Raw genomic sequence first — 23,823 nt, forward strand, 5'->3', positions numbered from 1 at the left:
ACCAACCACTAGTTATTCAAGCCCGGCTATATTTTGCGGGCAATTGTCGTTGTTGTTTCATTGGACAAAAATGCGATAGTGGGGTTTGATGCCTGATCGCTTAATGATAACTATCTGAATTGGCTGATGTTTGTTTAGTCTGTCGGCTGCCTCACGTTCAGACCTCAGTTCAAGAAACGGTTTATCGGACTGGTGCCATGTTTCCCTTGCCGCATCTGAGTTTCTGTTCATGATTTTTTCAACTTTTAAGTATCTTTCAAATCTGTTGATGATCATTTTTGAACTATTCGCCTGTTCTGATACATCCTTCATCCAAAGTAGCAAGCATCTCACTTGGCAAAATGGGATCTTTCGACATATATTGTTCATTGTGCTGCGGCACCTTATACGAAGTTGAGATTGGAGGCAAGTCAAAAGAACAGCGCCAAGTGCGCCAGCGATTAATCGCAAAGAAAATTCAGGAGCTCCAGGCTCAGAGTGAACGCAGCGGCCTGGCTATGGCCGGTGAACAATTGGGAAATGAAAATGCGGCACAATATACACAAAGTGAGAATGTGCTAGTATCTGAGGAGGAAGATGAAGACTCCTGGGAAATCCAAAGGGAAATGGACGGCAACCGTGGCTACGATCCAGACATCGTTAGCGAAGAGAGTACTAAATGGCTTCGGGTGGTACATGTGCTCGGGTACAACCCTACAGCGATGGGACTTAGCAAGTGCGTATGCAGCTCATTCCCTGAAGTATCTATTCGACGGTGCCTTTTTACTAATAGCCATCGTAGGACCTACATTTCGGGCGAGGGGACGTATTCTGATTTTGTATGTCTTCTCCTTCCAAGCTCTAGGATTCTTCTGCAAACCTGCTTTATGAAGTTTTTTAATTTGTGCAAACTAGGACGCGGTTGAATTTTCGTCAGGCGATGGTATGCAGATACACTCCCGCAGTTCCATTTAGCACGACCAAGCTAATAAGCTTGTCAGATCCAAATGTTCCTCAAAACCACAATTCGCTGGACAAAAATTGGGTCACCTGGTAAGAGATATTATTGCTTTAGTGACGTCTACACTCTGCTAACTTGTTGCAGCTATGGATTCAGCGATCTTTCAGCTTTTCCGTTTCATTGGTGCTGCTTCGAAATTCTCATCCGGGTTCTTACAGGCTCTACGGAAATAGGTCAAATTGATAAGGATCTTCTTTACCACGTTATGCTTGGGCTTTCTCCACAATACTCACGATATCTGGAAATTGATTACGGAAACCTTACTGGTGTAGAGCAATTTTGGGATTGTGTTCCTGGAGAAGAGGTACGCCATTCTTCCTGTTTGAGGAATGTTCGAGGGTATATATTGATGAAAAGGTGCATTCCAGTATTCTGTCACCCATCCGGCAACCCCTGGTTTCGAAGAGATCCTTCGGAAGTTAGTAGAAGAAAAGGCTTTCAAAGGTACCTCCACGAGTTCTTTGTCGCTTGCGCATAAAGTGAAACGAGATCCATTTGGCGAATTACCATTCGACCTTCTGTACTCCATTCTTAGCTTCCTTCCGGGAGACTCAACCCGGGCGTTGATGTCAGCATCGTGGCCTGTTTATAGAACAACTCGCCATCCCGCATTGTGGAAACAGCTTATGTACTGGGGAATGCCTTGGTTCTGGGAGCTACATAAGCTTGTTGAGGAAGATAATGTCCCTGACCTAGACTATAAGAACCTCTACCTTTGGCTGAACAAGGCGACTATGCCGGTATATGGTATGCGTGGTCCGTTCTTGGGTATCGCCAACCGGAGACGCATCTGGTGTGCTTGCGCGCAGCTTGCAGAAAAATATTTCTTGTCTTTTCACCAACGGAGGGACACAACTGATGAAGACTTCAATTCGGTACTGCAACAAAACCAGATATTTCAGCTACCAATGGTTAAATATCCACAGCCAGACATGGAGGTTAGAACCATTAGCAAACAGTGGTTACATACTCTGGAGGAATTCAACGGTCGGTCCGCCTTGTTGGAGACCTTCTGGAGTAGTGACGATTACCTGATGGGTTTGACTGTTAGTTTTAGGACAAGCCGTCGGCCTTTTGGACGTGACGCAGCAACTGGGGGGGCTCATCAGCATGTTTTATCCATTGAAAGTTCTGATTGGATTTCAGGGCTTGTCCTATATATGCCTGTGATGGATCTTCTAGATGCCCATGCCTGTACAGCTGTGAAAGGTATCGAGGTAAGTGTAACATGGATAGATTATAATCACACTAGCATCGCCAGCCATTTTGGGTCCTTCTGACTTAACGCGATTCCCAGGTCAATTTTGTGTCCGGGAAGCATGTTTCCATAGGCTCTTGTGCAGGAAATCATAGGCCGTTCATGGTCTCCGAGGATCACTACCTTGTTGGCCTAGTTGGGCAAGCTGGAGAAGTAAACGCCCCTTTTCAAAGTATTACACGGAATCATCATTTCATCAAGACTAACCGTGTCTTTATTCAGGATGGAATCATTTCTCGTTTTGGAATCTTAGAGAGCCCCGCCACTGAAAGTGACGTGCTCCCAACTCTATTTCCCATCATTCTGCATATATAGTCTCACCCGATTTACTTATATTCTCTTGATAGGTGACAAATTTTCTATTCACGATGCAAGGATTGTCCCAGAATCCGAACGCCCTTTCGGCCAACGGCTCCTTTGGAGTTCAGCCGCATCCCCATTTGAACCGCGAGGAGATCAACGACGATTTATTTGGAGTCACCCTGATATTCAAGTTTTGTCTCCCAGCTCAACCGGAGATATGGGCCATGGTGTACCTACTGACCTGGTTCCGCACCAATTCCTCATGTGGGCATTGCATGGCGACGAGCTTCGAAAATTAACTCGGATATCTGCCTACGTAAAAAAGGATATAACAAGCTCCGGGCCTATGGAGTGCTTGCTAGGCTTAAGGACCGAATACATTCGGCGTTACTGGGAACCGAAACGATATATGGGAGAGTTTCCCAACGATGATGATGAAGATGAGGACCAAGAGGCTCCCGATGGAGAGATTCGCCATTTCGACATCGACGGCCCCAATTCTGAGTATGTAATCGGCATTGAGATTGCTACGGAGGGCTTCCTGAAAGCGATCAGAGTGAGTCAATTCTCAACTTCTCGAAAGTTTTTTTTTTTTTTTTTTTTTTTTTTGGAAATGCGCGAAAATCCGTTAACTAGGAGTATTCAAACCTGATCAGTTCCGAACCAATAGAGGAAGAGAAGCGTGTTTTGGTGACTCGAACCAAGAACACTGGGAAACTCTGTGCCCGGCTGACGGATGTATGTTTACTGGGCTTGCGGCTACCTTTCGGCCGCTTGCTGGATACTCGACCATTTCGAAGAAGGGTGTAAGTCTTGGGGGGGTTTTTTTTTCTTTCTTTTTTTAAGCTCTTGTTCTTGGCATACGCGATTTCCTGTGGCTATTCACACTGTCTCCCCCCTAACCGCAAATTTGCATGAGAAAGCGTTCTAATCCTCCATATTTTCTTATCAGAACCGACTTATGATGAGCTCTGCAATCCCCTTGACGAGGACGATTACTGATGAAGAATAAAGTGTATGCACATATCATAAAGGATTCCCCCAAATCTACTCTCTCAGGTCAGACTAGCCTATTATGAAATCTAAAAGGAATATGGGAGAAGAAAGATATGCCAAGAAGTATGAATCTGATTGAGGTGAAATCTGCCCATCCGCAAGATCTCTGCAGGTTTTTGAGGAATTTTATACTCATGATTTTACCTCTTTTTCTCACACATTTCTAGCTATTGAAGTCTTAAATACAAAAATACATGCTGTTCTTCACTTTGGAGACATATTTTTGAACAAAGAGAAGAGGAAATGAGAGAAATCCGAGTAAAATCCCAATTGATACCGGGAGGTTTTTGGTGGATATAGTGGCTGGAGCTTGGTTCCGGCTTCCAGACAGGGCAGAGGGCAGAGCCTAGCAGGGCCGTCTGACACCTATGCAACCATATATTAGACTAGTGATACCGCACAAGCTAATTAGACACCCCCACAAAATTCAGGGGTATCAAACCTTAATTTAACCTTGGCCCACGACACGTGATCAATCTAGAATGCTCAAGCCCTAACCCGAAGCCCTCCGTTACTTTCCTCCTCCTCGCCTCTTGTGCTATAACTGCTGCTATATCATGTTTCATTCATCCCCGACTCACTGTGAGACATGTTCGCTGCCAAAAGAATCTTCAGTCTTGCCTACAGCAAATACGGATCATGCTTGGGAGGATTTTTCGACATTACAACAATCTCACAACTGACAGAAAGAGCCGGGAAGATTTGGTGTATAACTAATGATTTCTTGTACCATCCAGATGACAAGAACAAATTCGTTTTTAGGAATGGCATCATAGTGATGCTTTTCCCGTGTGCATTTTAACATGCACGAGTTACACGATTTCACATCATCGTGATGTTGGGAGGTTGATGAATATCACATAGTTAGTTCAGCTATTACCTAGTTTAAGGCTTTGCTTAGTTGCAACAAAGACAACGAAAGGGAAGAGTTTACGAGCATGAGGCAGCTTTTAGATGTTGGTATTATTATTTTCACCGAAGGATGCCTGTATTTCCATCTGACTTGGAATATAACCGAGAAGAATACCCGGAAGCTTCAAGACCTGTCATTCTCAGTCCAATAACTACCTCTCTCGTCGTCGAGTGTTGCTTGAGTGTTGCTTTACTCCCACGCGTAAAATTAATGGAAATTAAAGACACCTTAGTAAAGCACATGTGCATGAAAATGCCCGTTTCAAACAGAAACCTGAATTGAACAGGCTGGCAACTAACCTTGTATCATGAGTGATTTTTCAGACGACCCACCCTCGATACAGGGTTAGTTGTGCTCCTCCGCACTCGGTCCGGTGGAATCGCAGTCCGTGGCTGCCGTGATGATGCTTCATCATCACCTGCGCCGGGATTCTCCTGTTGGCTGTTGCCCTGTGAAGATGGATCTGCTAAAGACCCTGCTTGGAGCTCCCGCTGTTTTCTTGAACTGTAGGTGGAGCCCGGGGCTTGACCAACCAATCCGCTTCCAATTACACCTGATGGGCTGCGATGGAAGTCGACGCCATCATCGTCTTGTTTGGGCCGCTGGTGACTTCCAGGATCAAATTTAGCTGTCTTGGGCGCAGCGTTCCTCACCGTTTTGTCAGTTTCCAGTGGAGTTGAGAGCTCATCGTTTATCTGTTTTCGCGTGCGTTTGACGCGAGTGTTTCTGGAGCTAGGCTGCGATTGTTGCCGCTTTTGCGTAGGGGATTGCATCTTGACCGCTGTGACTGGCTTTGCGTCGTCTGGGGATGCTGAAGCCCTGTCTGCCTGCTTATGAAGACCACGATTTGTTGGAGTGGCTGAACGCGAACCGTGTGCATTATTTTCAGTGCTAAACTCGATGGTAGTTTTACCGTCAAAAAGTTCGGCAACAGAGGCCCGCTCGGTCGAATTCATTTTTAACATCCTAGATATCAGATAATAGAATTGGCTGTTTGGGCAGGCATCAAGCGCCTTTTCAGCCGCATCAGCGATGTAGTTGTGATAGTTCTGTTCATCAAATAAACCAGGAAGGCGACCAGAGACTTCTAGGACCACGACGCCAAAACTCCAGACATCAACTTTATTGTCATATCTTCTACCATTGCGCATCCTGCCATAGACTTCAGGAGCGTCGTAAAATTCTGTTCCGAGTTTTGATCTCATAGAGTTACCGATTTTTGAAAGCCCAAAATCGGCCAATTTGATATGAAAGAGCTCCTTTCTGCCGCGGACGAGAATATTTTCTGGCTTGATGTCTCGATGTGTGATATTTTCGGAATGAAGGTAACGAAGAGCATCGAGTCCTTGAGCAAGTAGGAGTTGGGTTTCTTCTGTATTAAGCGGGTCGCGTTCGTGCTGATAGCATAGGTTTCCCAAGGGCAGATATTCCATAATCAGCTGCAGCGGATGCGTTGTGGAATCTACAAACTGGACGATATGTTCCTATGAAACTTGTTAACTTTGAAGCGAGCAGAGTGGAATAAATGCCATACATGCGCTGTGCTTTTAATATTTTGTATTTCTTTTGCGAAATCTGCCTCTTTCAATGCATCACGTTCGAGTGCCTTCGTGCCCACTTCTACTCCGTTGTGCCCCATGTCGGCCAGATCATCGATTGGAATTATCTTAGAAGCATATATGTCCCCGGTGCTCACATTTATAACTTTGTTAACCGCGCCACATCCACCCTCCCCAATTCTTTTTACATGAAAATAGATCGGGTCATTCATGGGAGTACGTGGTCGAGTTTGGTCCTGGCTAAGTAAGGCCATGCCACCGAAATTGAAAAGCTGGTTTTGACTTTCTTGCACATATCTCTGCACATTCTCCTCGTACTGCCGTTGACAGGAAGCGTGATCTGGGAATATGATGTCAAGGTAGAAATCATTCGGGAGATGGATGCGGGTCGCTCTTGGCCTGTCAAGGACTAGCATCCACTGGAAATCCCTTCGCCACTGTGCAGATCCCCTGCCATCATAGCTAACCGCAGTTTGCTGACTAGATACATCCTTCAACACAAGTTGGCCTTTTTTATTAAAAGTAATCACGAAATGAGTCCCGCTTATGCCACTCGCCTCTGGTTTGGAAAACACAACATCACAGAGCTTCGTGTTAGTCCCGAAGGAGAATCCCCGCGTGATATCCCTGGGCGGCGCGTTAAATTTCAACCGGATATACCCAAAGGGCCCCCGAATCTCCTCCGTTTCGTCGGTGTCATCATCCTCTTGCCCGGTGCTAGTCTGTTGGTTGCTTGGTTTTGGTTTCCGCGGCCCGGTAGGCTTCTTCTGGACTAGATCAAAACGGTCTTTATTTGTGTCCAAGCCTAGGGATGCCAGCAAGTCTCTTCGCCGCACCACCATCGACAAAATAAGGTTTGGATCGTGTGTTTCGTTTTCCATGTTTGGCGAAAAAGATCTTACAGTGGGTAAAAAGTCATTGTAGTATGGATGGGGGGCTTTTTCGAAACCTGGGGATCCTCCATCAGACAACACCAGCCATGGGAGGAAGCACTGCTTATAAGGAAATGAGCGACGGCCAACGGATGCAGCGCAGCTGCTGGGAAGTAAGTGAGGAGTGCATCTGCGGCGGATGCATCTGGTGGGCGAACAGGCATGCAGCCGACTTAATCCACCTTCCGAGGCACACTGCAGATGTCGGTTCCCCCGATTCCAAGTGGCCGATATGTTTTGCTGACATTTTCAGTGGTGAGGCAGCGAGCCCTCCCAACGCATGATGGGGAGTTGGGCCTCCAATCCATGATGTGGTGGTGGCGTGGCCGTTCATCATTCGCACAAAGCAGCATCCTTGACCGAATAATAATCATAAACAAACAAAGAGAGCCTTGTATTATTTTGGCAATTGACATAAATACCCTGCAAGCCGGAACAAAATTCCTAAAAATAATTATCCTGGCATCAGGCTGCCGTTCTCACAAGGGAATAATTGGCGATCGTATTTTAATTCAGCGACACTTCATGTTCCAGGTATTTATTTCATGAAACAAGTTGAGTCCAGGACAACATACTGTATTAAACGCCAAATGCTGGTTGGTTATTACGCTGCGTAGACTTCGAGGAATATTCCAATATGCCTGGTTCGCGTATACCCACAAGTATGGATCCCTGTGGGTATATTTACTGGGGAGTGCGGGTGATGCCGTGTGCAAGGCTAGATCCACCGGATATTGCAACCCTGATGCGCCCTGTTTCGGTAAAGCGCGCAAGTCTTCCTTAGAAGTGATACGCCAGCCCTGTTGTGGTCTGCTCGCTGTATTGTTGGTGTTTTGTTGTTGCTTTGCTGGAGTTGCCCAAGACTGGTCTTGGCCACCCTGCTTCAGCTCCTCCTTTTCTCCTTCTTCCCTGCTTCATTTTTCTGTTCTCCGCAAACATCCCCGCCCCAGCAACTTTACTTGACTATCTTCTATAAACTTGAAGAAGTACGTCCTTATTCGCTATGGCGCCTAACATGATGATATCTATTGCTGATCTCGACAAATTGACTGCAAAGGATTTTGAAGGCGTGCGGTAAGACAACCCGAATCGACTCAGTTGTGCCTCTGAAATTTTTGGATATGATATTGTATGCTGACGATGCCGGGAAGGTGGATTGAACCGTCGGACCCGGAAAAATGGACCGAAGAACAGTTGAAAAAATTGCAGTAAGAAAGAATGGCTTTAACTTTGATGTCCTGCCTGAGAATTTCGATGCTAACATAGCGCTGGAAGGGAGATTGTCAACTCGAGACAAAATGAATACAGTTTAGATGCCACGGAATTAGAGGAGAAGCTTAAGTGAGACTACCGTGTGTATTGCTGTGGACATACCTGGGCTATAAACTAAATAATCTTTGATTGATACAGAACTTTATCAAATGCAGATGCTCCCCGCCGCTCCGCTTCCTCCACGAGCGTGGCCACGACTCCAACCCTAAGCCACACCCCAAGCCGTCTCCCGACTCCGACCCCAGAGGCGGAAGCTTTCAAAAAACAACATCTCGCTGACTGTATACGGGATTATAACTATTTGGTAGAGCATGGGGGACGGCCTGCATTTCCACTGGAATATGCCACGGCAGCTCCTAAAAACTTCGGAAAATATAGAGATATGATCGATTACTGGGGCCAATCCTATTACAACCAAAGAAATGTTTGGGTTTCTTTCCAAAACTTCCAATTAAAAAAGCGGCGATCAATGGAGATTTTCACCCAGTACCAGCAGGACATTCATGACTACCGCGAAAAGGAAGGGATTGAGGGTGACATCCAGCTACATTTTGATGAGGAACGGCAATCCAGAGTAGACCAGTGGAAGGAGTATCATTATTATCTCCACAGACGCGTTCCCCCGTGGAGGGAGAAGGCTGAAGCCGCGCGCAAAGAGCGAGAGCAGGACATGTTAGATTGGGAGTCTGGTAAACGCAACCCTAAGATCCCGGAGGATATGGGTTGGATCCACACTGTGCGAACATTAGTGGAATCTGACCTGGAGGAATACATGAGTTGGATTCAATGGGTAGAAGCAGAGCTTCCCAAAATTGAGCAAGAATGTGCAGAATCCGCCGGTAAAAATGTGGACGATGAATCCTGCCTAGCGGAAAAAGAGGACGTGGCCACGGAGCCTACAGCACCGCCGCCAGCGCATGCCGAATCAGCACCTCCACCCACGGAAACCCATCCAAGGAGCCGTCGTCAATCGATCAGCAGAATAGAAAACTCCAAAGACTCTGTAGACGTTATTGATACGCCGGAAGTTTTACACAAGCAGCCAAAACTATCAGTATCTGCTGAACAACTTACTCACGCAGATTCGGAGACGGCTTCTTTGACAAAACCGGATCAAAGCAGCACAAGTGCAGGACAAGCTACTGGAGAAGCTAGTACAACTGGCATGCAAGCAAAGAGGTCTTCTCGTCTGGCAAAACCGGATAAAAGCAGCGCAAGCACAGAGCAAGCTACAGGAGAAGCTAGTACATCTGGCTTACCACAAAAGAGGTCTTCTCATGCGGCAAAACTGGATCAAAGCGGTGCAAGCACGGGGCAACTCACTGGGGAAGCTAGTACATCTGGCTTACAACGAAAGAGGTCTTGTCGTGTAGCAAAACCTTCCACAACGGCTACAGCTGAGTCTGTTCCATTGCGCCGGAGCCAGCGAATCATTGACATGGAATTAAGAAAAGCTCAACAAGCGGAACAGGAAGCGGCAGAGGCTAAACAGATAGCATTAAAAGCTGGAAGTCGAAGAGAGCCAGCGGCTCAGCAAATGAAAGGAACCTCCAAACCAGCCCCAGCGCGGAGTCAATCTCAAACAACGACAAAGCCCCGGGAACCTAGGAGAAGGAGGCTCTCTTCACCTGTGAAAATCAACACCCTAGCAAGGGAAGTGATGGTTTAATATTTTTCGCCTAAACTGTGTAAGTTGATTCCGTTTTCCAAATGACCAACGTATTTTGTCTATGGATACATGCGTGAAGAAAACACGGGCTTTCCCGTCCTCCAGATTCCTCCATGAACGGCTCTCCCGGGACCTTTAGCGCCCTAGAGCCATCATAACTATAACACGACGTTACAACTACACCGGCACCCACTCCATTTCATATAATCATGATAGGTAGTTTATCAAACGAACTACCGCATATCTTACATTACTAACCAGAGACAGAAACCCAGCAGCTGCAGCTGATGAATGAGATGTGCTCATTTATCATCGAAACACACCACCACACACATCATGTACGTTCCCTTTCGGTTGATGTACTGAGACTTGCTATACCACGTGTATAGGTTATTTCGGAATTTCCAGCAAAATTAAAATCGCCGAATATTTACGGTACAGAACAGGGCAGGAAGAAAAACGTTGGGGAAAAGAAGAAAAATTGAAAAAGGAAAATCGCGGGGGTTAGTTCCGGAGAAGTGAGAGGTTAAATGAACGCCGCTGGTAGGCTTTGTATACCAAATGGAGAAGTTGAATCATGCTGGCAGATGTTATGTACTGCCATCACAAATTAACATCTCATCTTGTTTCCTTTTTGTTACCTTTTCATGCAAGATTGTGGCATTCCCTGAGGGTTTGGCTTCATCAGCATTCTTTCGAATTCCCTAATTTTTACGGGAGATCAATAGGAGAGCACCACTTCACTGACTCCCGAGGGGAAAGCGGAATGGGTGTTCTAGGCAGCTGGGGAAGTTTACTGAGAGATATGGAGTAACAGAGTGGGTTGACTGGAATGCAAGAGAAGACAGATGGATAAATGACTGTGTATATCAAATAAATTTGATTAGCATGATTGACAAGTGAATACCTCATCTTTCATTAATTGCATGTTGATGGTTGAGGATGTAATGTGCTCAGACAGTTCTTTTATAGCTTCTTTCTTTATTGTTTCTCCTCCTTTCTGTCGACCTTCTCTCTTCTTTGTTTCTCCTCTTGCTTCTGCAGCTAGAGCCTCACATTTTCAGGGAGTCAATTGTCTCAGTCATCTCTTACATCTGTACAGATTGTGATACAGATGGTATTTCAAAAGATCACTGAAATATCATGTGAACATCACTCAAACACAGCAGCTGAACATGCTAGCTTGATCTAACCACCATGAGTGAGCAAGGCCATAGTTCTCCTGTTGTATGTTTTCGCTTCATTCAACATGGATGGTTTTCTATTTTCCTAGTATCGCCTTTTTGCACTCTGAGAGGTACACGAATCGCATCTGCACTGCAGAGTTGGGGTTAAGGTTAGGGTTGCCGACATTTTCTTAGATGGAAGCTTCCCCCAAACTCAACATTTCATTATGGCCCATCATGTGCTTTTTATTTTTCACTCTCTTTACACGGTATTGTACGAGAAGTCACCTCCGTATAAGTTGCGATAATTGATGGACCCCGCACATATCTCTATGCAGGATGTGATGTCTATCGGACCAAGAGCCTACGAGGTACTGTACATTGAGCCATACCCCATTTGAAGCTGTATTATTTTAAGTTGTATTATTATTTTCTTCATCCAGAATCGGCGAAGCATGGAAAAAGGGACTTTGATGCCGGGGATACTATCATGTCACCATTGGATCGAAGTCCATTCGACAGCTCAGAAATCAGGTTTGCATATGCCAGGTGTGACAACAATACTTGTAGCTGTGCAGCGAATAATCATCGTCTGGATCCCAAATGCTGGGTTTAGTCCATATTTATTCCAAGGCATGATTGGATAGCAGTAACAGTGGGAAAGTCGGCCCGCCGGTTGTACTATACATCCAGATTTCCCCAAACTTCCCGAAATATCTCACCAGGTTGTGGGAAGCAACTAGATGGAAGTAGTTAGCTGGTGGAGAAACTGCAATGACAGTAACATTGCGGGGTCAACCCACCTTCCGTAAGAGGGTGGCTGCTAGATAAATATTAGGTTGGGCATCAAACTTCTTCGCTCACGGAAATCACATACAATTTATCTAACTATCTTGAACGCGATACAGACAATTCGTGCAACTCTAGGAATAATTCCTCTACGTGGAAGACCCCCTCATTTCTAAGCCCGTTGTCGCCTACCTGTCATCGCGCTGTCACCACTATACACGGGTATTTGTTGACGCAAGTAATCATTTTTCCGTTTCTCCCGACGGCATTTGACTAACACAACTTCTAGGGTGTCAATATTTGTTCCAACTTTCTCGTGTAGGTCAGAAATCCTTCAGCTACACATCAGTGTAACCATTGGCCGATCTGCTAAACGATTGTCAGGCCGTCGAAAGTATTTTGATATTGCGAGACATAGAACATAAAATTCCGAACCTCTGCTAATATTCAATTTCTATATCTTAAAAACGGTGCGGCCACCGGCTGTCTCCGCAGATGACAGACAAAACACCACCTGAAAAATTCGAGAGCAAAGAAGCGGGTGTGGGATTCAAGGCGGATGTCAAGACGCTTCAGCTGCTCACCTCTTCTGCCGAGGCATATAAGAAAAAGAGAAGAGAGAATCAAGTCGAAAGTGCCATGAATAGTCTTGGTGATGCAGTCAGGGACTTCTTAGAAAAAGAGGAGAGAGATGGCAGTGGAGACGGGAAGGGAGGTGAGAACAAAGGGAAAGAAAAGAGATAGTAGCCTATGAGATGGCAAATAAGGGGATTGGATCATGTCAAGTTCCGACTCAGGGTTCCTCGAATGCTTGTTGAAGTTGGATGTCATAATTTTCCTTATCTGAGACTTTGCGATATGCTTGCAATGGCCCGTCTTTTGCCCAGTAAAAAAGCATAATTGATATGAAATCATCAACAGAATGCTTGAAAAATGTGGGTTTGATCCTGTCGTAAAAGAAATTGTGAAGACCAGTAGGGCTGGAAAGTGCCAGTGTATACCAAAATGTGCCCGTATTCCAAGAGCGGTTCATGACATCAGACAGTCGTGGCATGGCATTTTTGTCAACAACACAATCCCGCATTTGTGTCTCTTCAGCAGCTAGAATATCCATAAATTCTATTCGAGTTTCGTCATAATTCTCTGGGTCTAGTTCATCCACCCGCTTGCCTGACAGCCAGTAGGGAGGCGCAACCATCTCAACTGGATGAGAGCAAGCCCACTCCAGATCAATTAGGCATGTGATATGCCAGTGTTCGTCAACCAGGATATTGCTCTGATGAAGATCGGTCAAGTGGAAAATGAAAGGGCCACGGCGGAGATCTCGCCGAAGAAACAGTGGAAAGGTGGCTCGCATGGCTGTCAGAGCGGCCATTTGAGAAATAGTATCACCAAGACTCTTTACTGCATTTGGCTGGTTCTGGAGGCGGCTATCATGAAAAGCAAGTGTGTCCACCACGTAGGAGTCAGTCGTGGAGTAGGTATAGTCGCGAGGTATGTGAGTTGGAATTTCGTCGTTCTCAAGTTCTGCCATCTCGATTGAGAATGGTCGATTTGATAAACGCAGGAATCCACCATCATCAATAATAAACGAGCCGATCTGCGGTAACGGTATTCGACTGATGCTTAACAAAATGCGAGCCAGATCACGGAAGAAGTTGGTACGCAGCTTGGCATCATGCTGATTCTTCTCGAACCATGAGCTTGAGAGCATCCTTCCCTGAGTCTCTTCGATGTATTCGATTACCAGATAGCCAGCGCCAATCGCATTGTGGACTCCTCCCTGGTGACGGGCGTAGTAAGAAGGAACTGGAAGATTAAACCATGAGAGCAATCGGCGGCGGATGGATTGAAAACATCGGGATAGGAAGGGCAGGTGCTCGAGCCGTGTGAACTAGATTAGGTCAGATAGTCAACACTTGAATAGAACGCAATGAGAGAACGTACAGTTTCGCCGGTAGACATAGCAAAACCATACATGTGTGGGATCGGCACCTCTGGACAGTTTTCTTGTAGCCATGCATAGGTTCCAGCTTCGCAACGGACCTTCTCATCGCCATTTCCAGATCGAAAGGCTTCCCCAATACGATAGGGAAGAGGTAGTCGAAGTAGAACATGCCAGCCTCCTTGTTTCTCCCGTTTCCAGGTTTCGTCTTCGATAGTGACTGGAACACAGATGTTGAAGCTTCCATGAAACCAGTCCTCAACTTCGGCCACGCGACACAAGTCGACCGATCCCGCACCTAGTCCTAGATGATGAGCTACAACATACTTAATCCAATCGCGGCTGTTATTCAATTGGTTGAAGAAGGAGGTTTGTTTGTCATGGTACCCTAGTTGATGGAGGATGTTGGCCTCGCGTCCCTTAGCAGTGGAGTACGTGATTTCCTCGCGGAGTAGACGGCGCGTTATAGCCATTACGAGCTAGAACCTTGACTTCAATTCTCAATTCATTGGGTCTTGTTCAGCATTAGAATCGCATTTTAACATCCAATTCCTGCTCCTAGGCGTGAGAGGCGTGAGAGGCGGCTCTGTGCTATATCTGAGGAATCAATAAATTAACTGCGAACGCACCCCCCAAAAAATACCGCCAAATGGATGGAGTACCCAAAAAGGACAAACCTGACACTCTGCCAAAGGAATGGAAAATTTGCAAGGATGGAACCTCGAGTATCTTGTTTGAAATTGTATTTCCAAATCGATAGAGCCACCATCCATCCAAGTGAGAAAATTGTGGGATCGATCAACATTTAATATTTAATTTTGCCAGCAGGGCAAATCGTCTGAGAAGCCGCCCTGCGACACAATTTCCCAATAACTAAGATTTAATTCCTTCTTCTTGCTTATCTATAAGTTATAAAAATAAATAAATAAATAAATAAATAAAATAAAAAGGACCAAGCAACCTGATATTCGGCTTGGCAAGAGGTGGCTGCGCGTTAGTCACATGATCAAAGCGGAAAGACTCGTGGTGAGTGAGCTCAGGGTTTGTCCCATACTTACACAATGGTAATGAACAGGCGGATCATCCCATGGGAACAAAAGCCCGTCGCTTCAGCAAGGGGAGAGAGCCAGGGCTAAAAAGCCAGCTTCGTTCAACAAGCCGGCCTTTTTTGATCCAAGGGGAATGTCGAGTTCCTTCGTGACAATCCTGGTCGACCCATCGACGACATTGAACACGGCGAACACCTGCAGAAGTTTGAAAACATCATGGGCGAGTTCATAGACGCCTTTGAGGCAGAGGAAACAAGAATCAGTCACTCAGAATGCTTTTCAAGCTAATATATTGAGGAAATGCTGGAACCGGGGAAGCTTCTGGTATTTTCAAGCTGTGCAAAGCCAGAAAGGAATGCTACGGGCTTTCATTGAGTATATCCAACGCTGTTGTTGCGAGGCCCACTGTACACAACGCGTGTTCGACCATACAGTCAGTCCATACTGGTGCATAGGGGCGGCGGACTTGATCCAGAAAAAGTTGGCTGAGGAGGTTGAGTATAAAGATCAACCGCGGAAACAGTTTGCGGTCAGTCAAGAATGAGTTTTCCCTTGTGGTCTCCGTTCTCCAATCCTGCAAGAGTATGTATTATATTGTATATGATGTGACACACCCGATCCTGACCTATCGTTTCCTATTATCCCTCTCTGCGGCCCCTTCCCCGATGACACTACCCGTTCAATGGTCGGGCTATCGGGCTTATTGGGCTATCTTGGAGATGGCAGTTTTATTTCTTCCTTTGTCGAGCGTTGAGCTTCTTCACCGGAAGATCGCACATTAACATCAGTCGATTCTGCTCGATTATCCTCTCTTCCTCCGCGTTTCAGTAGTTTAAAATGCAGCATTTCCACATACCAAACAGGACCGACTATTGGAAACCGCCCAAGTCCCAACACGGGGTGGCCACCCAAGGATTCAAGTGGATATTGCAAGAATCAAATGAACATCCAAGTGAATGCATGAAAGTAGGAGTAATTATATAATGGGATGGGATTTCCCACATTCTCATGAACCTGGAATGCTCATTTTGAGTTTATTTCTGCATGTCAGCGTTTTACGTCTCCATGGATTGGCCCACCAGTAGGAAAGCAGCCAGCCGATTGTAGGTATGAGAGTTTATGTCAACCATTTTAGATTCACGGCTGTTCCGTCGGCCTGTCAACTTGGCCTTCATTAATCATTGCCACACTGGGCATCATTCCCGGACTGCCCACTCAGCTTGCAGAGAGGTCTTGCCAGAAGTGTTATCAGCCTTTGCATCGCTGGATAGGTATTCCTCTCTGGTGTGGAATTCCACAACAAAGCATCAGAAAATAACTTGGAGTGGTTAGGAAATGCCCTACAATGGGTTAAATATCGCCCTGCAGGAATAAGTTGCTCGTAGCTAACAAGACAGCTGGAATCCCAATGTTAGTCACAGGAGGGGTTACAATCTCCCTTACCAGCCATTTATGCAGAAATGGATATTTGGAGGGCTGTTCACCCCTAGAAACCTTCGCGAGCTCTTCTACGGTACTAGTCGATAGAGTAAGACCCCGCCCTATTCCTGTTGTGGAGATCCGTCTAATAATCAAAAATCAATAATCACATGCCTGGTCAATGATTCGGCGTAGCAAGGCCGAGACGCTGCTGACCTGTGGTGATGACTCAGCGGCGTCTCGGGCTGACTTGCACCGAGCCGCATCAACACCAGCAAACTATCAACAGTGATTAACTCATACTTTGCGCCGAGGGAGTCGATGGTTCATGGGCTAAGGGTCCATATTCCCTTCTTGAGATGCCGATTGCCATACCCGTTTCACGCTGAATGGCACTTATGGATTCTGATATGGACGGGCGAATCCTAGTATTCAGAATGACTGAATTGGAAAGGCCACATGTCTGCTTCCTAGTTCAGGCGATGTGCAGAAGGTTGCGATATTTAGTTTCTCTCCGATCGAGCCCTGCAAAGTGGATCAGTTGCATGTTTCCAATCGCTGGTGAGGGCGGGTATCGAGTTTAATATGGAGATCATGAAGCCTGTAATTCCTTCAATGATACACGCCCCATATAGTTCCCCGTTTAACCTTTAATATAGCTTTCTGTTTTCAATTTCCGTTTTCTCCTCATTTTTCCTCCATTTCGCAGTGGCCATGGGCTCTTTTCTTCATTTGCAGGTCATAATATACCACTGCGTACCTTTTCTTTGTTGATGTTGCGAAGTCGTGCACGTTGTGTGCTTCTCCGCGTTTCATAGGCCTGCTGTGGGCAACACACTAGCCAACACCCTTGTTTTACCTCAAAGAGCTCTCTCTTTAAATTGAAAAATATTTCCCATTTCTGCCATTGTACAAATTGATAGAGGGACATTGGGATCCTTTTCATCACTCATTTTCGTCTCCTCGGGCTTAGAGATATTTTAGTACAAACAAACTCATTGCAAAACTTCTACCATTGCATATATAGAGCCGCCAAAATTGCCATTGCACAAGTTCGCACTATAAGAAGCTCAGGCATTTACTACCAAACGAGCTTGCAACGACCCAACGACCAAGGGTAAAAGATATTTTGCTCAATCCATATGGCCTCCCGTTTCGCATCACGGCCTGTCCTCAGGCAACTGGCCTATGCTTCCATATTCGCAGCCACAGGAACCATCGCGGTCTACACGATCACATCCTGCTCCAACGGCCCGGGAAGGTCCAGAATCCAAAACGGATCGCTCTTGCCAAGGGACATACCTCCAAGATTCCCTCGAATAAAGTCGAGGGATGAACAGATATCCGACCTCAGACGCAGTGCAAATGACAAACTCCAAAAGAGTACACGAAGAGTTCCAAAGACGCACCATGAAGGAACAGGGGAGAAGGAAGATGAGAGCGTATACGACCTTCTCGTAATTGGTGCAGGAGCTACAGGGGCAGGCATTGCTCTGGATGCCGCAACACGCGGGTTGAAAGTAGCCCTCGTCGAGAGAGATGACTTCAGCAGCGGCACCAGCAGCAAAAGCACAAAACTCGTCCATGGGGGAGTTCGATATCTCGAAAAGGCCATTTTGAACCTGGATTACAACCAATACAAGTTGGTGAAGGAGGCGCTGCATGAACGAAAATACTTCCTCGATATCGCCCCGCATCTCTCGACGTGGTTGCCCACTCTGCTACCCATTCGCGCATGGTGGCAGGCCCCATATCTCTGGGCGGGGACGAAGATGTATGACCTACTTGCTGGCCACCAGGGTTCGCCAGAAGGGTCGTATTTTATGACGAAGAATAGAGCCATGGGCGCGTTTCCAACGCTCAATCCCGATGGGATGGTTGGGGCGCTCTGCTACTATGATGGCCAACATAATGATTCTAGAATGAATGTTTCGCTCGCTATGACTGCTGCGCTGTATGGCGCTACCGTGGTTAATCATATGGAAGTCACTGGCCTGGAGAAGGATGCCAGTGGGAAACTGTGTGGGGCGCGGGTTCGAGATACCCTTTGCGAAAGTAAAGGTAATAATCAGGAATTTACCGTACGAGCGAAGGGCATAATCAATGCAACTGGTCCATTTTCAGATGCCATTCAGAAGATGGATGAACCAACGAAAAGGAACATAGTAGCACCTAGTAGTGGTGTCCATATTGTTCTCCCTGGATGGCTTGGGCCTCAGAAATTCGGCCTCGTCGACCCTTCGTCGGATGGGCGGGTGATTTTCCTCTTACCGTGGGAAGGAAATCTGATTGCCGGAACGACGGATAAACCCTGCGAAGTAGAGAAATCGCCCATCCCCAGGAGTAAGGATATCGACTGGATATTGAATGAGGTTCGGAAACAGCTAGCTCCGGAGATCGATCTGCGCCGTTCTGACGTATTGTCTGCGTGGTGCGGTATACGGCCGCTGGTCCTGGACCCGAACTCAAAGAATACGGAATCTCTTGTACGCAGTCACTTGGTCACAGTCTCAAAATCTGGCCTGCTCACCTGCGCTGGTGGCAAATGGACCACCTATCGTGAAATGGCTGAGGATGCGGTCAACAAGGCCATCGTGGAATTCCAACTGAAGCCACAAGGACACCGTCTCCACCCTGATATCAGCGGCACTGGCACTGACAGGACTACGCCCCTCCTGGACGGCTCCTGCCAAACACACACAGTGCCGGTCATTGGCGCGCACGGATATCACAAAACCTTATACATCGATCTCATCAAGAAATTCAACTTCGACGCAGAAGTCGCACTGCACCTGGCACATTCATACGGCGACCGTGCCTGGGAAGTCGCCTCGATATCCGCATCCGCATCTTCTGCTTCCTCCTCCACCTCAGGAACCCCCACTCTTTCACCCGCCTCTCACGAACGCCTCTCACCATCCTACCCATATCTCAAAGCTGAAGTCAAATTCGCTGTCAAAAATGAATACGCCATGACCGCAGCGGACATCCTCGCGCGGCGCACCCGCCTGGCCTTCCTGGACACTAACGCCGCCCTGCAAGCGCTGCCAGGTGTAATTGACCTCATGGCTGATGAACTGAAATGGAGCCGCGCAAGACGGGAAAGCGAGTGGACCGAAACGGTCCACTTTCTGGCAACGATGGGGCTACCTGCGGATATGATGAGTGTCACGCGGGAACAGGTTGTCGCTGGCAAAGTAGCTGCGACGATTGGTGGTGGTGGGAATTCTGTGGTGGGCGGCACGCGGGCGAAGGGTGAGTAGAGAACAAAATACTCTCTTTTATACGTTGTTTCCCTCGCGATATCGTAAAAGGAAAAGAAAAATTTTCCCCTCTCTGCTCGCTTTTGCTGATTATTTCTGAGTGCGTTGGGCAGAACTGCAAAAATCATCCCCTCCAACTAATGGCTCGATCAAGATTAGTATGAGCCAATAGGGGAAGCAAGAACGAACGAACGGAAAGGAAACAGAAAAGTGGTAGAAGGGGAAGAGAGAAACAAGAATATGTACCGAGTATAGTATCCATACCATCGCCTAAATAGGCCATTATTTGATATTTTGAAGTCTTTATAATTAAGGTGTATAGCGAAGCAAGCGTGGCATTTTTGTTTTGAAACATAGTGGAATTAGCGATGGGACATAGAAGGAAAAAAGGGGGTGAAGATAATCAATAATATAACGGAGTTTTCGTCAAATTGGGATTTATCTCAGTCCCTGGCGTTCTGTGTTAGAGGGTATATACTTTCTTCATTAGACTCTTTAGTAGAGAAAGGCACATCCGGTGAGCAACCGTAGAAAAAGACTCCGTGGCAGATATGAATGTCACACCGTGATCTAGGAAGGAAAAGAGAATAAATAGGAGAAAGGAAAGGAAATGTATGAAGGGGTTAACGAAATAAATGCAAAAAAAGAAAAAAAAATAGCATAATGATAACAATATTCTCCCCTCCCAAATCCGACATCCTAAAAGTACAGCAAGAAAAGCAAACTCCCTAGTAGTAAACAGACTCAACTGCATGTTAAGCAAGATAAATTTCAACAACGAGCAACGTTATATATATACACACACACCATCCAAAAGTAAAAAAGAAAAAGAAAATAAAATAAAAATTGGTTGGGTTTCACATAGTACGATATATTCTCCGCAGGGGTAGTCGGAGGACGATAACGAACAAAAGGCGGGGCAATGCACTCAAATAACAACATCCTTTATCCAGCCATTTCGACATCCTTCCTCTCAACGGCGGATTCTCCGAACTCATTGTTTTCGCGTGCATCGTCGGGCCTTGAAACATCCGCAGCAGTATCATTGCCCGGGTTGTCTAAACTGGCTTCTAGGCTGCTAAGCAGATCAATTTCACCGTCTTCGAAAAGGATGGGCACGCTGTGTGGTTCAGGACGTGTCGACGTTGAGGCTAAGGCCGGGTGGGGATTTTCTTGCGGTGGAGAGTGTTGAGCGATTTCGGGCTTAACCCCATTGGAGGGGATATAGTGATATTCTTGGGGGTTTGAAGCGCCGTTTTGGTTGTTTGCTAGTGATTCTGCGTCATCACCCGCGGGTTCGGATGGTTTGGACGCTTGGTCATTAAAGGAGGCGTCCTTGTTTGCATCAGACAAAGAGGTTCCGGCAGATGGTGGGACTGGGGTTAGAGAAGGGTTTTTAGTGGGGACGGGTGGTGGGGGTTGTTGTTCGGGTTTTGGAGATAGCCCCTCTCGCGGCGGCTCTGATATATGACTTGTGGAGGGAGCCGTCGCAAGTGGGAGATCTGGTGAACTAGGCATATCTCTTGCTGGAATTGAAGTATCCTTGTGTTGTTCCTGTTCTGGGGATAAAGCGTGATCGCGCATATCCAGTATGGGTTCTTCTTTCTCAGGAACTGTTGAGACATCACCTTGGCCCTCTTGTTCAAGTTTAATAATAGTTTCCGGGGATTTCGATTCTGGGCTAGATTCTCGTCCCTCATCACTCTCTTCGTCCTCCGTTTCCTCATCCCCTTCCTCGTCTTCTTCGTGTAATATTTGTGAAGCAGTCGAGCTGCCATCCTGTGTTGTACCCGACATCATCACATCCCCAGGGGCTTGAGAAGCGTCAGTATCGCCGAGAGCAGTATCTGCAGTTTCCCCCTCGCCAGATGCAAACATCACTTTCTTCCGGCTACCTTTTTCAATACCAGATGCCTTTCTTTTTGATGGAGGATCTTGCTTTTCCATTGGCGCGACCATGCTAGAATCTGGCTCTGCGACAAGGCCCCTTGGATCTCCCACTCCAATTCCTTCAGCAGCAGTTCCTGGAACAGGCAGTGCTGCAACAACAGCCACATCGCTATTTCCAGGGACGACATCAGCATTTTCTATAATTTCCCCTTCGACTTTATGACCTTCAGGCACCCAGGCTTCGTATATCGAGGTTTTTCCCGTTATAGGATCAATCTTCTTGAACTTGGTTTTCTTCATTGGCGGCTTAGGTTCTGGCTGTACTTCAGCCGTACCATTTAATGCAGTTGACCCATACAGTGATGACAATCCTGGTCTCCTTTTCGCGAGAAACTCTGCTTCAGGTGGCTCCATATGTCGCGGTGCCAATGTCCATTTTCCGGCAGTAAATGTACGTTCAAAGGGAGGCGCCGCAGTAGGCTCATCGGAGTCTTTGGTCTCCTTTTCGTCACCCTCAACCTCAGGAGGCGCTGGTCGAATATACTTGCATCCGGCTCTGGCAGCGCGTAATAATGCCCGACTCATTGGTGTTAATAGGTGACTGTCTCTGGGCATCGGTAATTCGGGCAACGCCTGTGGTCCTCCTAATCTCGTATCTGGTTGTTCAGTTTTCGGGGTTTGGTAAATCACGACTGGTTGCCGAACCCAACGCCGGACGGGGAAGCCTTCGAAGACATCGTGATCGACCTGTCCCGTTCTCGTCCTATTGGGGACGGTTTCCGCAAGTGCTTGCGACCGACGAGAGGATCGGAACTATAACAGCATTTTGTTAACAGCGTGAAGCGTGGTTTAGTACGCCGGGATACTGCCTGATGCGGCGCTCAAAATAGGATATTTCACTAACACAGTGTTATGGGATGGAAATGTGCACGTACCGAAGGCATTGAGATTAAAATGGAGATTCGCCGGTTCAGACTCCGCTCCAGAGATTAGATTTCCGTATGCCGAGCGTCGGACTGGTTATACTGCTACCATTTCCACCAGGAATCAATCCGTCGTGTGCATATGGTATCGGTGCTGTCGCATCTTCGGTGCAATCGGTCAAAGGGCGCTAAAAAGCAATATAATCACGTGACGCAAAACTTACTCCCTGAATGGATTTTTCAACGATGGAGCAAAGAGGAGCCGCGGAATGAAGATTGGTAGTATGTCATTGTTTCTTTTTGTGTATCGGATGTAGGATTCCATGGGTATATATTGATTCTATTTTTGTGGGGCAATCCACTGCAGGTATCACAAATATCAGAGCTGAGAATAGCCGCCAAAAGGCCGAAAATCGCCTATAAGGAAAAAGAACTACGAAATAACAAATAAAAATGGGAAACAAATATTATATATGTACAAGTACACAGGGCTATTTCGACTCCGCTGGTATATTCTCCTGCTTCCCAACCCTGAGGTGGAGGAGTCCCATCGAATCCGAAGCCCGACCAGACGCTCAATCCCAACTGGAGAGTTACTGTTCAGCATGCGAACCTGATTAACGTAGGTTGGACCATATGCTTACCCTGTATCTTTCTGTCGCACAATGCTGCCCGCATTCCCGGATTCTTTGCCCTACAAAAGTACGAAGATTTTAGCATCTGCTAATTCCTCCGTCCTTTCAAAGCACGGGAAATAGAATGTTATTTAACATACCGTAGCTTCTCCCTCGACAACTAATTTGTCTAGTTGATAGAATTGGCTTATGACGGTTTGTCTCTGAGGTAATGCGAGGAATGATTAGTACATTTCTTTCTTGTAATTTCGAGGGCAACAGCAAAGTCCAGAACAGCATGTGCAGCGGCGGAGGAGCCAACCTTCATCATGCGCAAATCCTGCAATCCTTTTTGCATCAATTCCTGTATTTCCCGTTCCCCAGTCACATGTTGGTGTTCCCGAAACGCATCTATCGTTCTTCTCCGCGCATATTCCCGAAAATTGTATGCAGCAAAATGGCGTGATTGACGGAGGAGTGACCGGAACTAGTGACATGTTTATGGTTAACGTAAACGTCGATAAAATATGAGAATATTGATATAAAATGTGACATGAACTGAGGAAAGAAATGGACCGTGCGATTAGAAGCCAACTGGGTGTCTTACCAACGAACGAGCCTGAAAGGCTGAATTCGACTGAGTGACAACAGACATGATAGCAGGAGTTTATAGATAGATATAAGCTGAAGAATTCGTCTCTCCCTCTTTGTCTCGCTTCGCACAGTGATATCCTCCGGAGTGTGGGGCCGAACGCGGGATATTCGGCGTGGCCGAGTGTGAGAGTCCGCAGCGAGTGATTTCA

The 23,823-nt window shown here is 46.6% G+C and overlaps 7 protein-coding genes across 7 annotated transcripts; 3 read left to right on the forward strand and 4 right to left on the reverse strand.

Moving 5' to 3' along the window:
* Positions 1-341: 341 nt before the first annotated feature.
* On the forward strand, positions 342-3,492 carry HCBG_07670 (F-box domain-containing protein; the record flags this gene model as incomplete). The annotated part of the gene is made up of 6 exons (XM_045434719.1): positions 342-715; positions 895-922; positions 1,369-2,217; positions 2,481-2,529; positions 2,606-3,065; positions 3,408-3,492. 6 exons carry the CDS (start codon positions 342-344, stop codon positions 3,490-3,492), a joined length of 1,845 nt encoding a protein of 614 aa, XP_045284025.1.
* A 1,343-nt stretch (positions 3,493-4,835) lies between these two features.
* HCBG_07671 (serine/threonine-protein kinase ppk25) lies at positions 4,836-6,970 on the reverse strand (the record flags this gene model as incomplete). Its single annotated transcript, XM_045434720.1, has 2 exons — positions 4,836-6,014; positions 6,065-6,970. 2 exons carry the CDS (start codon positions 6,968-6,970, stop codon positions 4,836-4,838), a joined length of 2,085 nt encoding a protein of 694 aa, XP_045284026.1.
* A 1,054-nt stretch (positions 6,971-8,024) lies between these two features.
* Positions 8,025-9,962, forward strand: HCBG_07672 (uncharacterized protein; the record flags this gene model as incomplete). Its single annotated transcript, XM_045434721.1, has 3 exons — positions 8,025-8,095; positions 8,297-8,362; positions 8,432-9,962. 3 exons carry the CDS (start codon positions 8,025-8,027, stop codon positions 9,960-9,962), a joined length of 1,668 nt encoding a protein of 555 aa, XP_045284027.1.
* Positions 9,963-12,710: 2,748 nt separating this feature from the next.
* HCBG_07673 (uncharacterized protein) lies at positions 12,711-14,335 on the reverse strand (the record flags this gene model as incomplete). The annotated part of the gene is made up of 2 exons (XM_045434722.1): positions 12,711-13,811; positions 13,865-14,335. 2 exons carry the CDS (start codon positions 14,333-14,335, stop codon positions 12,711-12,713), a joined length of 1,572 nt encoding a protein of 523 aa, XP_045284028.1.
* A 636-nt stretch (positions 14,336-14,971) lies between these two features.
* On the reverse strand, positions 14,972-17,146 carry HCBG_07674 (uncharacterized protein; the record flags this gene model as incomplete). Its single annotated transcript, XM_045434723.1, has 7 exons — positions 14,972-15,147; positions 15,344-15,485; positions 15,768-15,780; positions 15,971-16,080; positions 16,355-16,458; positions 16,634-16,800; positions 17,091-17,146. The coding sequence occupies 7 exons, from the start codon at positions 17,144-17,146 to the stop codon at positions 14,972-14,974; spliced, it is 768 nt and encodes a 255-aa protein (XP_045284029.1).
* Positions 17,147-17,472: 326 nt separating this feature from the next.
* HCBG_07675 (glycerol-3-phosphate dehydrogenase) lies at positions 17,473-19,593 on the forward strand (the record flags this gene model as incomplete). The annotated part of the gene is made up of 1 exon (XM_045434724.1): positions 17,473-19,593. One exon carries the CDS (start codon positions 17,473-17,475, stop codon positions 19,591-19,593), a length of 2,121 nt encoding a protein of 706 aa, XP_045284030.1.
* Positions 19,594-20,538: 945 nt separating this feature from the next.
* HCBG_07676 (LYR family protein) lies at positions 20,539-23,675 on the reverse strand (the record flags this gene model as incomplete). The annotated part of the gene is made up of 7 exons (XM_045434725.1): positions 20,539-22,296; positions 22,769-22,823; positions 22,937-23,002; positions 23,051-23,100; positions 23,182-23,210; positions 23,273-23,507; positions 23,628-23,675. 7 exons carry the CDS (start codon positions 23,673-23,675, stop codon positions 20,539-20,541), a joined length of 2,241 nt encoding a protein of 746 aa, XP_045284031.1.
* Between the last annotated feature and the right edge of the window lie 148 nt (positions 23,676-23,823).

This window comes from Histoplasma capsulatum (genome assembly GCF_000150115.1).
Source record: "Histoplasma capsulatum G186AR genomic scaffold supercont2.14, whole genome shotgun sequence".
Taxonomy (NCBI): Eukaryota; Fungi; Ascomycota; class Eurotiomycetes; order Onygenales; family Ajellomycetaceae; genus Histoplasma; species Histoplasma capsulatum.